Here is an 18,063-nt window from a genome sequence, read left to right as displayed (position 1 = left end):
CCACCCCTCACCCCTCTGCCACTTTCTGCAGCTCATACACACCAGGTCACGACTCTTTCACTGTAAAACTAGTTGTCATATTGGAGTATTTCAGCCACACAAACTTGAAATCAATTCTGAGGAAGAATAATGGAACAAAAATCCCGACCCCGCAAGTTGACAGGATTAGTATCTTTGCTTTGTTACATAAAAACACCCGGCAGTTTTAAGGCAAGAATGCTCAGATATGGAACACTAGCTGCTTGTTCAGCTCACAATGTCACACATAAAAACTCCAGATATATATATATATATATATATATATATATATATATATATATATATATATATATATATATATATATATATATATATATATATATATATATATATATACACGTTAATAAAGTGGTCTATGCATACAAAATCCAAACAAGTGAGGCCTGAAAAAAGGTTTCATTACTGATAAGTGATACATAAGTGAATCACGCATCAGACACTTCACCTGTTTTATAACTCATTTTTGAGCCTTATTGCTGTCATTTAAAGTAACTGGATATACATGGTAACAGGAATAGTATTATTGTAAAATGCCTCAGTAAACTTAAAGATGAAATCAGAGTGATAAAGTCTTGGAAATGTTAGAAAAAGTCTGAGAAGCAAATTCAAAGGGGGATGTTTTGACAGTACTGCTACCACCAACTCAATACATAACATTAAAACTATCAATAGCAACACTGTAACTAATAAATTATTACTGTGTGACTAAAACTTGGATCAAAGAGGAACATGTTCTGGTAGGAGGTCAACTTTCATGAGTCAGAAGGAAGCCGATCTGAGCAGAACTTAATGAGAATGAAGCTATATAGAATTAAACACAATAAAAAAAAAAAACATATCCATTCCAATCCTTGAATATGATCACAAGTTTTGAGATCGAGTTGATAGTGTGGCCACTGTCTTACCGTGATAACTCAAGACGAAGAAACCGGCACCAGAGAAGTCCGAGTGGAATTTGATGAGGATGATGTTGGAGGTTGAGTAGACTGACTCCAAAGCCGTGTTCCCACTAAACTGCCCGATCTGAGGCGATGACTGATCTGGACCATCCCTGTGGTGTAGGAAAGACAGAAACACACACAATCGTACAGAAAACTTGTGTTACAAAGGAGGACGTGACAGACCAAAGACCCATAAACGATGGACTTGATCTTTCTTTATAGAACAATGGGAGCAAAAAGTCGACCTAAAACATCATTTGAATGAGTTACTGCCGACATCTTTGATGGCTAGGTGGCTATTTGTGATCAGGAAATGGTTTCTCCGAGGCTGGAAACAAAGATAGAAGAGACTTGACGATATTTATGAGACAAACCTGGAGCTGCTCCATTGACTGTGAATGTAGATGAACATTATGTGACAAAGTGCCGGCGCCCAAAGTGATTGTGCATGAATACGAGCCCATCTTCCTTCTCAAAACAATTTAAACTACAATGTCACAAAGCTCATTTCGATAAAAAAACCCTCGCATATTTAGATACCAGTTCTCTTACAAAAGAACAGCCCTTGATAACAACGCAATTCAGATCTCTGGCTCTCTTGTTCTTGCTTTGGAGTGCTGAAGTTCATAAATATTGATTGAACTGTTGTCAGATCATAAGAGTAACAAATGTGAACCCTGGTATAGACTTGGCTTTCACTGCTGCCACTAATATTGGGCTGGCATTCATGAAAAGATACACAATTATCACGGAAGGCAGACGGAAGTTATCCGTCAACTGGCAGGTCAGACTCGGTGAATTGTCGTGAGCATATTTCACCTTTAATGACAGCACCACCAGCTGTCACACTGGAACGAACTAACCAATAGCAGGCTCATTATCTGTGATTAAAAAGTATCATCATGAAGTTAAACGAAATGATTATTTCCTGCTGTTAAGTGTTTTTGGATGAGGCTAATTATACCTGTCAGGTTATGTAAGGAATCATCACCTTCTCTGATTCACGTCGGGTGGTTCAGAGTCGAGTTTCGCTCATTGCTTTTCACTGCTGATGCTCACATTCACTAACAATTATTGGTCGATTATGGCGACTTATATGCAGTATGCAGTTGCACAGTGCACGGCAACACCTGTGACAAACAGTATATGATAATTCTTGCGATGAAATCCTGTTGTAAACTTCCCAGTATGAGACCAATTAGCAAACTAAGTGACTGTCAGGTTGTCTGGCTCTGGACTGAGCAGACCGCTGTGAAAATCACACCTTTACCACTGACACTGTGCTCTCCACAGGGAGCCGGCATTATAACTGTATGGCTGAGATTGTGAGTTTTCAGTGTGTTCTTGCACAGCTGCTGCCTTTGCTTTGTGTGAGTTTGTCCACTTTTTCGACAGACAGCAGGGTCAGAAACACGCTGTGCGACCAATTCATGGAATTCACAGAATGGGAGGCGGCACATGGTTCAACAGTGTTGTGGTGTTTGGTGCAGGGAGGACAGACTGGAGATTGCAGTTTGGAGCGACACCTCTGCACTGCAGGCGTCTGCAAACTCAACAAATCGCACAGCAATTGCTGAAGAAAACAAGCAGTTGATAGTACTTGTGGCGATTAAAAGCTAAAAGGAGTTCTGCAATTTCAAGTCTGTGTGAATACCAAACAAAAATAAACAACAGATGAACATAATTCGGTTGTGTGCTGTCTAGCAGCTTTTATGATGAGAAAACAATTAATCAATAAATTAGTAAACAGGAAGAAAAACAGAACATTTAAATTCTCTAAACATTTATTAAATCAAAAGTGCAAAAAATGTTAGATTTTATCTTGTCAAATCCAGAATTGGCTGTTTTTTGAACTCACGTATCATTATTTTTTGTATTTTTTTTAAACATCATCATCATCATTTTTGGAAACATCATCTTGAGCTCTGACAAATTACTGCTTTTTACTATTTTCTGATACCGCATAGCCAAATTGACGAATCGGCTGATCTTGACTACTCAATTTTGACCTAAACTCAGTTAATTAGTCATCTGGATCTTGTTTTAAAAATGCTGCGGTCCAGAGAAATCCATTCATCAAAAAAAGAGTAATTAATTATTAAAAAATCATTACTTGTAGGCCTGGATGAAGACATTTTCTGTACTTAGCTGATGAATGGCTTCACCAACATGAATTAAAAAAAATAAAATGGCCTGAAAATGTTGTAAAGGTATTTTGTGATGCCAAAATTTATGAATAGACATGATTTTTATTTATTTTTTATTTTTTTAGGTATAATAATTTTGGATGCTGGAAAACGGACCTGAAAATCTGGAGGGTTGACAGTGCTTACATCATGACAGACTAACAAAAGGACAAGCCAGGCATTTGGTCCTTCTGTGTAGGTCTAAAAATACATGATTTGCAAGAGAATGTACAAGCAGCAAACCATGTCTTACCCTGCTGCTGTTGTGCTCTCCCTGCTTAGCGCTGCCTCTGCATGTCCATGTGCCAGGTGACGTTGCACCCTGTTGTCTATTTATAGGAAACCGGCTATAGAGAAGGGACCATACAGACGGGGCAGCAACATGACAACCATAGAAATAGGCTGTACGCTCTATTTATGGTTCTGCTGCCACCTTGTACCTGCAGATAACTATGTAACGTGGTATCTAAGCGCTTTTTAAACACCTGCATTGACAAAATGTCTGCTATTGCCAATGGCTGCTCTCCTCTGGAAGAATAATGAAGAAAGAAGTCAAGGCAGGGCAGGTATGAGCAGAGAGATGTATTGTATATAACATATAAGACCCAGCGAGTATTAGAGACAGCATGAGGAACAGAGGTGAGGAGTAGGAGACTTATGGGTAAAGAGGAACGGGTAAACCATGACAAGAAGGAAATTATGTCAGACTAACTTTATATTCAAGGAGAGATGTCTGTAGTCATAGTAACCCTTGCGGGAATTTAGCCAATTAGTGGCTAGCTCTGAAAAGATGTTAAAGAGCATGACATCCTGTTTGAAAGAAAAAGTATGTATGTGTGTGTGTGGCTTCAGAATGTGTGGTGAGATTAAACGGCTATTCAGTCAAATAAAAAAAAGAACATTTCTTTTTTTCAAATAAACCCTGATGAGGCAGAAACAAAAAGGAAAAGAGGAGTAAATTAGCATATAATGTGGGGGGAACAGTTAATGTCAGTTAATGAATAAAGCATATATATATATATATATATATATATATATATATATATATATATATATATATATATATATATATATATATATATATATATATATATATATATATATATATATATATATGTATACACATACATATAAATGAGCTCATTGAGTAACTATATAGCACCTACCAGACAGTAATGTAGTCATATATGGGCTCAGTGCTCAGTACAGTAAAGTTGATATAAATCCCGTGTCCAGGAGGAACTCTGACACTCCACACACAGTCCTGGAAGTTTGGGTATTCTTCAGGGTGACCAGGAGAGTAAATGGTTCCATTTAATGATGTGATGTTACCACCACAGAGAGCTGTGAGATAGAATATTAACAGAATTAGCCTTAATAAATTACCAGCAAATTAGTATTATCATTGTGAAGCTTTAGTAATTGTCTGGATGACTGAGGGAGGAAATATCTCTATCAGTCACCTAATGACCACTGCACAACGTGTAAAAACCTTTAATAAATTGGCATTACAGTTTTATTTCAGCTCCGCAGCTCAGGTGTTCCCAGAGTAAAAATGTTACCGCTGTTGAGAGCTTTAAGACTGAATGCAGTTTTCCAAATGAAGGTCCTTAAATAAGCAAAGGATTAGCAAAATAGCGTATGATATGGATGAACGGCGTCTAAAGTCTAGACTTAAAAGAGAAACAAAAATAACAGTTAGGTTAATATGCAATTACAGGACAGAAAATTAGTGCAATTTAATGTATAATTCCACCTCAATAATTATTTGGGTGTCTATAAGAGCAACATGCCTGCCACCTTTCTAATTATTTCCAGATTTATTGCATCTCTTTCTCCTGCTGATTCCATATATTCCAGAGCAGATGTTACTGTCTGTTGAGTTCCAAGCTGCGTTTTCTTGTAATTGCGCTATTTGTTCTTTCCTTCCTGTACTTTGCTCTTAGCGCAAAATTAATTATCATCCGGTTATACCACAACAGGAATAACAAGGAAAAATATCGTGTTTACTTTCAGACAGCACTGTTGGCAGGTATAAAGGAATTATTTAAGTAGTTACAGCAATGAGTAAGTTACAAACTAACTAGAAAGAAATGTATAATAGAATGATACGATAATCTTCACCACCATGATGGTATCAGTATTTATATGTCAAGGGGATGGCCAGAGGAATACATATTGTCTTAAAAACTCATCTTCTGGATTAAATGTGAGTGAATTTCTTATATGCAACATACATTTCTGTCTGAGAAAGTGAGATATTCAATATTCGCACAACTACTGGAAAAACCTTTCATTAGCGATACAACATTGGGCTATTTTACTTCAAGCTAAGCATGTGAAACCTCTTGGATCAAAGAAAACACACTGTGGCTGTCAGGGCTCCCTCCTCTGTCCCAGCTTCAGCCCCCACCTGAACTCCCTCATCCTCCCTTCCTCCTATTCCTCTCTCCACCTTCCTGCTGCAGCTCAGCAGAGCTGCCCTGGCCAGCTGTGGTTCATCACCAATCACTCATCAGCGGAACTCCGGGCAGCTGTGGTGCAGCACACCTGCTGATCATCTCCACCATAAAAACCGGCCACTCTCCACACCCTGCCAGATAGACTCTGCTCTTGCAGTCAGTTGTCTCACCTTCACCTTGCTTAAAACTTCTCATTGAAAAGCCTTGCCTTGTCTAACCTTGTTCTCTTTCTGTCTAGTACCGCTGACCCAGTTGCCCGGTTCCACCTGCTCTGTTTCCCCCATCTCCTGCACTCCGGATCCAGCCCTGACCAGGCCTCCCTCGCCTTGGACCTGCTGCCTGCTCCTGGATCCCCTGCTTGTCGTGGAGGATCCCTGCCTGCCATGCACCCCCCCCCCCGGCTCTGGAACACACCCCGCCAGTCGCCCCCCTGGAACGAGGCCCTCCTGCCCGCTCTCTGCTACCAACCGACCCCCACCACGGAGGATGCCAGCCGGGCCGCCGGTTCCCGGTACAGTCACCCCCCACCCTCCCCTTTAGTTCAGTTATTCCAGACACCAGTTTTCCCACCCTGTTCAGCACTCCCTTGGTTTCTGTTAACACAGTAAAATCCACCTTTGTTCCTGCCTCAGTCCCTCGTCTGTATGCTCTCTGCTCGGGTTCACTCCCCTCACTGTGACAGTGGCACGCATTCAAACTCAAACAGTTAACAGGTACAGTAATGACCATATCACTTACCTTCACATCGTGGTAGTGGGTGGTTCCAGTTCCTGCTGATTCCATGTAAACACGTGAGCGAAGCTTCTCCAATCAGAGAATATCCAGGCAGACATTCAAACGACACCGTCATCCCCACGCTGAAGTCGGTGCCAATTACGATGCCATTTCGAAATGGCCGAGGGTCCGGGCAACTCTGGAGTTGGTAGGCTGGAGAGATAATAACCCAAATTAATCAAAAAAAAACCACAATGCAGAACTGCTTTGTAAATTTTTAATGCTGCAATTTGTCAAATATGACTAGCAGCAGCAGTAAGATATGTGATTCTGTGCTACAACTGTGCACTGCAACTCAATGATACAAAGACACAATAAATACATTAATTCTAAGACTGAATAACCAATAATCAGCCAGACAGCAGAGGTAAGAAAACATGAGAATAGCTTTACTGGCCAGGGACACAAAATGAACTCAAGATCATGACACGCTCACTACAACTTGCCTTTTAAGTACATTCAGAAAAAAATCTATCTCCTATTTAGTAAGTAAGTGGTAAGTTTAGTGGTTAGTAAGTTTGCAGGTGAAATAAATTAAAAAAGAAAAAAAAAATACTTGCATATAAAAACCTGGCGTGACAAACAACCAACAGTTACCAACTGTCAGATCCACATCATTTTTTTAAAATGGGCATCATGCACCAAAAAGCTTGCATTTGTTTTTTAGATGCTGCCAAAATGTTAATGTTAATTAAATCTGACAGTCTGCCATTTAAACATAATTGTCACAGTAACTTCTCTCAGCCAAAGCTACAAAAGTCAGAGGTTTGCATGACTGAAGAAAAACATGTCAGTGAGAAAGACAAACATTAGTAGCAGTAATGGTGGTGGAAATAATGAAACTGCCGGTATTCACATTTTTCCTGTTTTAAAACACTTTGGCAGTGCTGCTGTCAAGAGATAAAAGGTATTATTCATCAGCCACTGTAATTTGCACATTAATGGAATTAGACGTTACAAATTTAGGCTATCTACAAAATTTGTCATAATAAATACGAGACTGCTCGAAAACCGTTTTAGTGCCAGATAGAATAAATATAAAACTCATCTCATCACTAAAATTAATCCAAATTGAGGACCTGAATGCACCTTGTAATCTTTCTGGCAAGTGGCTTCTAAAGTCAAGAAACATTTTTATCACGGCTAATAATTTTGTTGCTAATCGCTCCTGGGAAACCAAGTCACCTGCTATTTCCACATCAGCAGCAGTCGCTGTTTTCGGTTTAACCGGCACACAGTCAAGTGGCTGCTCTTGTTTTCTTTGCTTAGCGAATGATGGCTGTAAACAATATGTTGGAGGGGAACTTGTAGAAACAACATTTACCTTGATAAGTGATGTGGAACCCCGGTTTGTTTTGCGAATAGTCACTGTGGAAAAAGAAGCTGGTTTGGTGGGTGGTGCTGAACAGAGGTTTGGGAACGACTGGACCACTGAATCGGTCAATGACGGAGCCCGTCTCCAGCGTTCCACTACGGATTTCTAAGTAATCGTGGATCGCTTCGGTGGAGAAGTTCAAAAACTGGAGATGGATACCTGAAAAAACAAAAACAAAACAGATAGCTCAGGACTGACATATCATGTGTAGAAAGCACTTGTTCATGCTTGATCTCATCAACCAGGTGGATAAAAGCCAACGACACTGACTGACTAAGCGAGTGAATGAACTGATCAATAAATAAAACATACACATGAAAGGAAAGAGAGAAAACAAGCAACCGGAAGGAGAACCACGTTTTTTGCTCTTGTTGACAGTGTTTCTTACCGAAGCCGACAGGTAAGTTGACTGTCCATGTGCAGTCTAATCCACTGGGGTAGTTGCCGGGGAAACCTGGACTTAGAATCACTCCGCTTACATCTGTCATAGACCCACCACACTGGGCTGTATACACAAACACACACACACACACACACACACACACATGCACAGAAAAAGAAAAAGAAAGAAATAGTAGTTTAGTGTTGAAAGCAGCACATCAAAAGGCGCAGCAGGCATGTATCTCCTTTATACAGACACTGCTGACAGGATATTTTAGTACCTTTAACCTGACTTTCTGCATCATTTTAAATAAAAGATTAATATTCTGAGAGTTTAATAAATACCCTCCTTAAATAAATTAGCATTGTGTGAGTAGAAATGCGTCCAGAGCTTGTTTCCTCTAGTTTGCCTCAGTGCATGCTGATTCTTTGGTACACTTTGAATGTTGATGATGGAGTCTGACTTAGACTTTGCGTCAGTTTAAAAGCCTAATCATATTCTGCACAGAATACTAAATAATCAGCTCATCACGGAACAGTGAGTTGATCAAACAGCTTATTTTCCATAGCCAGAGGAGGCCATGGAGGCTGCTTGCATCATTCCTGCAGCCCTGGAGTTTTGCATGTTTTTCAGCGTATCTAGGCTTAAATGCATGTATGTGTGTGTGTGTGTGTGCATGTAATAAAACACCTACCAAGACACAGCGGCACCGGGTAGTTCCACCTTCTAACAGGTCCAGGCATACAGGTGATATGAGCATTGCCCTAGAAATATAACAGCAACCACAAACTGTGAGGAAATCGCCACAGATGAGCTTTAAGTAATATGGTTTAAAAGAGCTCCTTTATTTGCCCAACAATAATCATGTATCACAATAACAAGACATCTATATTAACACTGTGGGTCTGTATATTAAACACAAGGCAGGCAAACTTCCAGTAAGGGAGCTCTACAGTATACTGCACAGAAACTGGGCAGACCACACCAGAGACATACATTATTCAGGAGTTGTGCAAACCACACCAGAGTTGTGTGTTTAGGATGTGCTGGGAAAACCACCCGAGAGTAGGGTTTCCTTTTGATCCAGTTTAAATAGTTTTGGGTTTGTGCAGCCAAGGGACAAAAAAAAAAAGAATGAATGGCGGCACATCAGAGAAGCTGAGGAGACTTTAATGATTTCACATCCATAGCTGGCAGTCGGCTTGCATTAAACAGCATGTAGGGCACAGGCTCATTGTCTATCTGGTGTTCTATATGTGACATGGCTGTCCTCCAGTTCCACTCATGAAAGATAGCAAAGAACAAACAAGTTGATTTTTTTTTTTTTTTACCTGAAGAGAGTATCCTTGTTCACATGAAAACTGTACAACATCCCCCACCATGAATCTGTCTCCTTGTCTAATTCCATAGTTTGGAGTCTGAGGTTCTGGACATGATTCCAGACCGATGGCTGAGAGGAAACGGGAAATAAACAGTGTTATAAAGTCATTTTATTTTTGGATTTATTACATTTGCTACATGCCGGTATAAAAGATAAACACATACCTGTATATTCCAGGTGAAATCCAGCAGCTGAGACACTAATATCTGAGCTGAAGCTGAGATAGAGGTTGTTAGATGTACTATTCAGGAGAGGGGGAATAGTGGTGCCTGAAAACAAGGGCGAGAGAGAAAAACAGAAGACCACAATCAGATTTTTTTTTCATTTTTTAACTGAGGCTTGAAAGCCAATGATCTTAGTTATCTGACAGCAAAGGAAACAACAAAGGCCTCCCAAATCTACGTTTTCACTTTTTTAATTTTTTTGGGTTAGCGAAGCATTCTCAAAGGAGGGAGAAGGGAATTACTTTTATTTGAGATATGTGTTTTATTTGAAACCACTTTTCAAATGTTGGCTTGACCTACTTAGCGTGGCAAGGGAAAGTACAAACGGTACGGCGCAACTGAAGTAAAGCTGGCACCGTGCGTTGGTGTAATTCTGCCAGGGCCCTACACAAAAACACATTAGATGATGTACTTCATTGCAAAGGAATATTTAAGAGTCATTGTCTCGGCTTGCTTCGAGATGCAACAGTCACATTAGCATCTTGTGGAGTTTGTGTATTTTCCAGATGTCACTTAGTTGAAAAAAGCTAGTTTTTTTTTTTATATTTACATGATGTTTGTGTTCAGTGCCAGGTGTGTCAGCAAAACTTATCAAAGTTGCAGACACATTGCTCTGAATGAAGGTTTAATTAGGTCAGTGGCTGTTATTGGTTGCCTGTTGTGAGGGGAATTAATTAGCAGGTTTTTGAATAGTCTGCAGCCCTCCTGCTGCTGGCTTTCACATTCCAGAGAAAATCTCATTCATTATCATGACAGAAAACAAAAAATGATTCTTTTCCCTTCATAATAATTGATGAATGATGCTGAATAATTAACTGCATGGATTTAGCCATAACAGTTATTTGGAGGATGTATGACAGGATTAATTAAGAGTTGTAATTAGCCCTAATAAAAAAATAAAAGTTTTATCATTATTCTGCATGAATTTATTTATTAATGGTATTTTTATATGGAAATAGAATCAATGTCTTGTCATTTCATTGCTCACGATGTAATCTCTTATCCAGTTTGGCATAAAATTGTCAAGACATCTCATCAATTATTTAGCACCACTAGGAGAAACCCAGATGACTTTGCTGCCTTAAAAGCAATATTACAATCCCTGGAAAATGACGACTCCCTCTTTGGGCTGCGGTTTCAATTATTCTATGAGTGAGTGAATCCAGAGGAAGGTTTCACTCACTGAACACATTTTTTGGAGCCGAGCCACTTCCATTGTAGTCAGTGTGGATGTTCTACCAGCTACACTAATGGCACACTAATGTACAGCACTCTCTTTTTTGTACTCTGTCAAATTCTCTTTTTTCCCCGCAAGCCCTGATAAGAGGAAAAACGTCACGCAGCAGCTTCGCTTCTGCATGTCTGAGTGAAAAACTGACAAAAAAACCCCTCTGTGTATAATATAAATAAATGCTGAGGAATATTTAAGCTTATATAATCAGTAATGTGTTTTTCTGAATAACATTTCGGTTTTAGATTTTCTGCGTGTGAGGTTTTAGGAATTACATTATGACTAAATGGACAGAGCGTGCATGCTTCAGTCGGTGTGTGGATTAAGTGATTTTGCCTGCCACAAGAGACTTATGACTGGCATAACACTGTATGCTATAGATGGAGGTCAGGCGGCAAAACAGGAAAACAGTTCTGCATGACTAAATAGAGCAGTAAAATCTGTTTTCATGCTATTAAGTGTGTTTATAGTGATTCATCAATAGAAGACATGCAGGCAGGGTTCATCCCTCTTATATGACTGCTTTATTGTTCATCTAGATGTAAATATTAAACAAAGTAATACCCATAGGTTAGGAAAAGTTGAGTTAACTTAAGTTTAGTACATTTTAGGGCGCTTTTAGAAATGTGAATTAATGTGTTTGAAAGATCATCTCATAGGTTGCTCAGGAAATATCTATTCCTAGTAGAGAATTAGGCTCTAAGAGGATCAATTAGTTATGCAACAGAAATTTCTCATATGTTTTTAAAAGAATCACAGATAAACAAGCAGGTGTGTAACTCAGCTCCTGCTGGGAAGACTCAGAGCGCAACCAGTTTAGCTCTAACTGCACTCTTAGCAGGGAGCCGCATGGCCAGCATCCTGTATGCCTCATAGCACCATGACAACAGGCCATGTTTGGCATACTTAGTTTATGTAACTGTCAAGATATATTTACTGTGATCATTTTACAAGACAACATACTTCTTTGTTGTATCAGCAAGTGATGGACACTTGTAAAAGGATCATGTCTGAAAAAGATGATTTCTTTGGACATACTCACGCCTAATCAAATCCACCACAGTCTCCAGTCCTATTATTTAACCAAATTTCCAAGTATTGCTATCAGAAACTTCACAACACAATTCAACAGTGCACAGTTTATACAACTACAATGTTTGCTGGCAAGAATGCCCATGATATGCGTAACCTTTTGAAAAACACTATAAAAAAAAAAACCGAAAAAACATGTTTACCAGAGTAGCTGCCCAGTCTTGGTGCGTGGTTGTCAGCACCATCGTAAAAATCCAGAGAGTCCCAGTTATGTTCGGTGGCAAAGCTCACCACTTGTATCTGGAGAGACAGACAGGAAAGATGCGAGAAAGAAGAGAAATCATGCTTGTTAGTTCTTGTTTTATTGTTCTTTGTGAAGGTCTGTGGTGAGGAGGGATTGTATAACACTTAGGAGGGAGACTGCTTTTGGACAGTCACGATATTTCCAGCTCACACATGGAACAAGCCACCAAAAACTTATCAGATTGCGACACATTAATTTAAAGCCATGGTTAAAAGACAATCGACTGTGTGGCCACATTCTATAAGAATAACCAATGCGTGATTCACTGTATGTTGTATGTATAGTGGTCTTTGTTTCAAAGCACCTTATGTGTTCTTTTGAAGTGCATTGATATATGTACTGTATCAGTAGACAGTACCATTCCTGTTTTATGCATTTTCTGTGTCTTTTGAAATTTTGTGAAAAGTCAAACATTGTGCCCAGTCCCTGTAGTCATAAACTGTATAAAAATAAATGAACAACAGCATTGAAGCTGTGCTTTGATTACATCTGGTACAATATCAACTAAATTTCTTGCTGAATACTAATTAATTGAACCAATTAAAATATATGTTATAGCAATTGATGAGAAATCATATCCAAGACACTGAACTGGTAAAACAGACATATAATAAAGAGGCTGACTTCATCTGATGTAGTGTAATATTAAGAGGAAAAACTAAATGTCATGAGGAGCGTGGCAAATATATTCAAGAAGACTTCACTTTATGGAAGAAGCACCTTTGCCTTTGTATTTGTCCGTGAGAGCAGTTTAGCTTACACACAATCAGGCCTTATCTTTCATGATTAGATCCTATCTAGTTATCTCTGGATGGCCTCTCCCTCAGAAACTATCCATCCATTCATCCTCCTAATAATATCTTATCTTCCCTGAGATCCTGCCTGCTCAGCTTTTAAGCCAATGATACATAGGTCAGCCAGGAAGCAGCGTGTGACAGCCACTACCTGTATTCCAGCCCCTTCTGGAACGGAGACCTTCCACACGCAGTTCTGGTTGTTGTCATATGGTTCTGGGTAGCCGGGCGACAGGATGGTCCCACGGCGAGAGGTCATTACACCTCCGCAGGGAACTGGGAGAGGGAGAGGAGCGAGTAGACAGAGCAGAAAAGAGGAGAAAGGACAGAAAAAGCTGAGGTTAAAACAACACTTTGTCTGCAAGTTGTATGAAAGCAGGAGGGGGTGGGATGTGCCAACTTCCCCCAATGCAGAGCCCAAGGAGCCCAAGGCCTGAGTAACAGCTTGGACAATGTTAGGTTTAGGTTGCATGCTGGATTTCAGCTGTCTGCTTTTTGCTTTCGGGAACATTTCTTTCCAGTTCTGAGTCGCTGTACAGTGAATCATGCTAATAGTGCCTTCTGAAGAGGGAAAACTTCTGTCCTGAGTCATATTTACCGACACATGTCGGCAGCGTGTCGTTCCACTGTGCCAGGTTGTCCGGTACACTCTCGCAACGAATGGCAGTGGAGCCATGTAGGATGTAGCCAGGGTTGCACTCGAACTGCACCAAGGAGCCGACTGCAAAGTCATTACCGAGACGTTTCCCAAAGCGAGGCTCAGGGACCGAGCTGCACTGGGTGGAGCTGGTCCGAGGTACAGCTGAGGAAAAAAGGAAATTGCCAAAATCATTAAAATGGAATACATGCAGTGCCAAATATGGTGTCATTCCTGCCTATAAAGGCCTGGACACTCTTTATTAGGACACATTAAACTCAGTGTGGCATTTTTGGTAGCACAAAGGTTGAACGTATCGCACATTAAATATACATTTCCAAAAAATTCAAAGGATATCCACAAAAAGTCAGATGTTATGGATTTTTAACTAACTGCACTGCTATTGTGGGTAAATTTGCTGACGTATACAACCCAGTTTTGTAAATCCTAAGACCACAAAATCCAATAAAATGTTTTTAACGGTGCTGACTAGACTCCTTTTGTACAAAAATAGACTACTAATAGTAATACCAATGAAAATTATAAAATAACCTTGGTAGACGAAATGAAATCCCTTAGCGGTGTCTGGGCCAACTGTGGTAAATTTTATGGTAATCTGGTTTCCTGAACTCAGAGGGAGAGATTCACCTGGAGAGACGGAGTCAAACAGAGAAAATAATTAGAAAATCAAGTAGATATGATTAGAGCTGAGGTTGTGTGTCTGTCTATTCATCTGTTCACTCAGTTCTTACCAGAGTGGGACCCAGAGAGAGATGACAGCAGTGTGTTTTGCTGAGTGGGTCCATCGTAGATCTCTACCACATCATTCAGAGACGTCTGGAACAACACAAACTGACCGAAGAGAACTGGACACACACGCACAAAAAGAAAAAAAAAACACAGATAAGGAGATGCGTTAACCACAATTGAACGGTGGCAAATTATTATTCCATGCTGCTGTCTGTGCCTGACCTTCCAATGATAAAATTAACCTGTAATAGCTAATTTAAATTTTATTAAGCTGCAGTGTCAACTTCCATTTGAAGGCGACCATTGGCACAAAATTATGTATCAGCACACTTAACAGTCAAAACATCACCTATCATCATCATGCACCAGATGCCCCCCCTCCACCCCACCGCTACACACCCATCAACTGGTTACAGGGGATCAGTGTTGTCAGCTACTGTGAATTTGCTAATATTGGCAGAAACTGACTCACATTCGGCGACGTATGCCAGCAGGGCAAGGCATTGTTCTGTCTTTTCTACTGTGTTACAAGCAGGAGAAAGGTGGTGACCTGTAACACCCTGTGTCATAACTGCTGCCCACAAAACCACAAGCATCAATCCTGTGTTTATTAGCAGCAAAACATGCCAGCAGTGGGCCAGTAATTACTTGCTAAAGTTGCAAGTCTGTATGATGAAAGGTGAAAAGGTTCTTGCAGTAGCCAGAAATGAAACGCCATACATTCGTCTGCTAAACCATGAATTTTACAGTACAGCTGTAGCTGCAGGTAGCACTTGTCAGTCCCTTAGAGGCCTGAGACCCTTTATTTCCTCAAACTAGTACAATTCTCTCTCTCTGGAATGATTACCGTATTGCTAAACAAATCATTAGTAGCCTTAACATGCAAATCTGAGGGCGCAGTTGTAAAAAAGGATGAATGTTTGTGCTCAGCACATGGAAAAAAAAGTGTCCTTCAGGAAAAATTACATTTATGTGAAGCTCTCTCGCTCTGACTACACACATATATCACCTCTACATCTCTTCCTCCCTCTATCTTTGGCCCCAAAGGCTGAGGTGTAAAGGATTAAATCTGAACATTGCCAAGGATTTTCGGCTAAAAGAAGGTCACTGGTCACATTGCACAAGGCCGCTTCTCTCTCTGAAGATTTCTCTCAGAGCTTCAGCTGCATTTTGGTGAAACATTGCTCTGATTCACACAAGATAACCTCTCAACTTTTATGAAAACCATATTTCACGTTAAAATAATGGCAGAAAAGAAACTGCATTTTCATTTTGCATTGAATTGACCCTGTATGTCTCAAAGGGAGTTTGACTACAAAAACTATCATCACGAAGTAGTTTAGCTCTATATCATAAATTAATTGAATTTCCTCTAGTTTTATCTTTTGACCTCTCAGGGTTGGACATAAGGATGATGCCTCAGATGTTGAGTGAACACAAAGAATGACACAATTCTGCCTGTCTGCAGGAATTAAAAAAAAAAAATGCAGATTTATAGGAAATCAGATTTAATTTCTATCAGTCCTTGCTGTGGTATCGACATTCTGCACAGAAACCGTAAAGATTTCCAGCAGAAAGACACAGCAGCTCATTGAAGTACTATTCCACACAGAAAAAAAGCTTAGACTAAGGACCACGTATGTATTTACCAACACACAACCAAAGCCACATGCACACGCTCAGGGATAATTGATCACAGCAGTATTGTCCTTCACTGTTAACCACATGGTTAATTGGTAGTGAAATACCTCTGCAGTGCAGTTGCTTACACCCAGGGGATCTGGTGAGTCATCTAGGTCCTAACATGTCCAGCAAAGTTTCAATCAATCCAATGGGGCTGCTATCAGATGATTGGAAATGTTTCACTGTTCATTTGAAAGGCTTCTTGGGCTCTTGACAGCAGATGGGGAAAACATGGACATCGATCCCTGTGGAGCTGCGTGGTTCCTGATGAGCTGCCTGACTGGGTGTCCTCAATCATTCAACAGGAGGTTTGGCATCTCCAAAGGTGGGGCATGCCAATGGGTTTCCCCCACCTGGTGCTACAACCAGTGTGCAGCTATTTACATAATTGGTAAAACACCATCAACCATTTTCAGAAGGAGCCCAGCAGTTCGATCTCACACATCACTGATCATCAAGCAGTTTTATCAGCATAGTTATTGCAACCTTGAGCCTGTATAACCTTCAAACTGCTGCAAGATTGCAAATTATAGACACGTTGTTTTGTATAAGAAGGAAAGCTGCTTAAAAAATCTGGGCAGCACTGCAACTTAACAAAACAATCTGTCTTTCCCTCTGTGTGGGAGGTTTTGGGGAGGCTGTCTTTGTGTCTTACACAATATGTAGGCCAACCAAATGTTAGCTTCGTGCAGTCAAAATTTCTGCATAGATCTGACACTCTAAAAGCCGCAACGCAAATATAATGAGACAATAACTATCAACAGCCTCAGGGAAAGCCACTATTTATTCATTACACCACAGGGCATAATTGGACATCATATCTACCAATTACTGATTGTTTGTTAAAGCTCAGCTCACACCCAGTGAGCCAGTCATTCTAATATTCAGTCAACCACTGATGTAAATGTGTGATACCAGATATCAGAAGAAGCAAATGTAATCTTGAAAATTAAATGATATTAAATTCAATTTCAGTCATATAGCACCAAATGAAAAAAATATCATAGGTCATCCTGAGGCACTTTACATAGTAAGATCAAGACTATACTAATGAGACAAACAACAATTCCCCCATGTGCAAGCACTTGCCAAAAACTCCCTTATGTGATACTTTGACAACAAAATCCCAATTTATTGTAGACTTTATAGTTTTATACAAAACTTTCAACCATATCTGCTGATGAAGACTATGCCAAACTATTTCCAAGTTCAAGTTCCAAGTGCAATGCATTTCTGTCAACATGGACATGATGTTCGATGAAATCATAACATCAAACGAGCTGCATTTTTTAGCAAATTCTTCTCCATTAAAATCAAGGAAACTCATATATGAATATCATTTATTTTATTAATTATTATAATTTTCAAAGTAAAGAATTACCTGTCATGCTCAACTTAACCTTGATCTTGTTTGCAGTGATATCAGAGTAAATCTAATTTGCACGAGAGGAAATTGAAAATTTAACTCTGTAGTCTGCAGATTTTGAGTCACATTAATTAGGAATAATGCTGAACTTTGACAACAGTCCAGAAGATAATGGTAACATGTGTGGTAATAATTAGCGACTTTTTATGCATTACTTCTTGACTACCTTTCCCCTTCCTCTAATAACCACACTCAAAGCAAAGCCTCACCTCATGTGAAGAATCCTACAAAAATTCGACCCATATCTTTGTAACATGTCATTTACAGCTTGTCTGGCTAAAGGACCACCATTCAAATGTGGCAAGATAAAAACAGACCCATTTTTAAATGTCACTTCAATTAGGAAACCCTGACCCGGAATCAAATAAATGGCTGGGAAGTGTCTTTTCATCACTTGTAATATCTCTGCTAGCTTTTCAGCATGCTTTAAAACCCCCAGAGG

The 18,063-nt window shown here is 39.8% G+C and overlaps 1 protein-coding gene across 2 annotated transcripts in view; it reads right to left on the bottom strand.

Annotated features, from left to right (window-relative positions):
- csmd3b (CUB and Sushi multiple domains 3b) overlaps positions 1-18,063 on the bottom strand; it is a 349,486-nt gene that overhangs the window by 46,716 nt on the left and 284,707 nt on the right. For both annotated transcript variants that reach the window (XM_055017938.1, XM_055017939.1), the window contains exons 36-48: positions 14,515-14,628; positions 14,315-14,410; positions 13,724-13,927; positions 13,277-13,401; positions 12,231-12,327; positions 9,705-9,809; positions 9,491-9,609; positions 8,854-8,923; positions 8,166-8,282; positions 7,727-7,936; positions 6,367-6,555; positions 4,333-4,510; positions 945-1,090 (exon numbers count right to left, since the gene is read on the bottom strand). In XM_055017938.1, the coding sequence (XP_054873913.1) occupies positions 945-1,090; positions 4,333-4,510; positions 6,367-6,555; positions 7,727-7,936; positions 8,166-8,282; positions 8,854-8,923; positions 9,491-9,609; positions 9,705-9,809; positions 12,231-12,327; positions 13,277-13,401; positions 13,724-13,927; positions 14,315-14,410; positions 14,515-14,628 (1,770 nt within the window). The remainder of the gene's footprint in view (positions 1-944; positions 1,091-4,332; positions 4,511-6,366; positions 6,556-7,726; positions 7,937-8,165; positions 8,283-8,853; positions 8,924-9,490; positions 9,610-9,704; positions 9,810-12,230; positions 12,328-13,276; positions 13,402-13,723; positions 13,928-14,314; positions 14,411-14,514; positions 14,629-18,063) is intronic.

This window comes from Amphiprion ocellaris, chromosome 15 (genome assembly GCF_022539595.1).
Source record: "Amphiprion ocellaris isolate individual 3 ecotype Okinawa chromosome 15, ASM2253959v1, whole genome shotgun sequence".
Lineage (NCBI taxonomy): Eukaryota > Metazoa > Chordata > Actinopteri > Pomacentridae > Amphiprion > Amphiprion ocellaris.
Note: the sequence above shows the minus strand (reverse complement) of the source record. Positions and strands in the feature narration are given on the sequence as shown.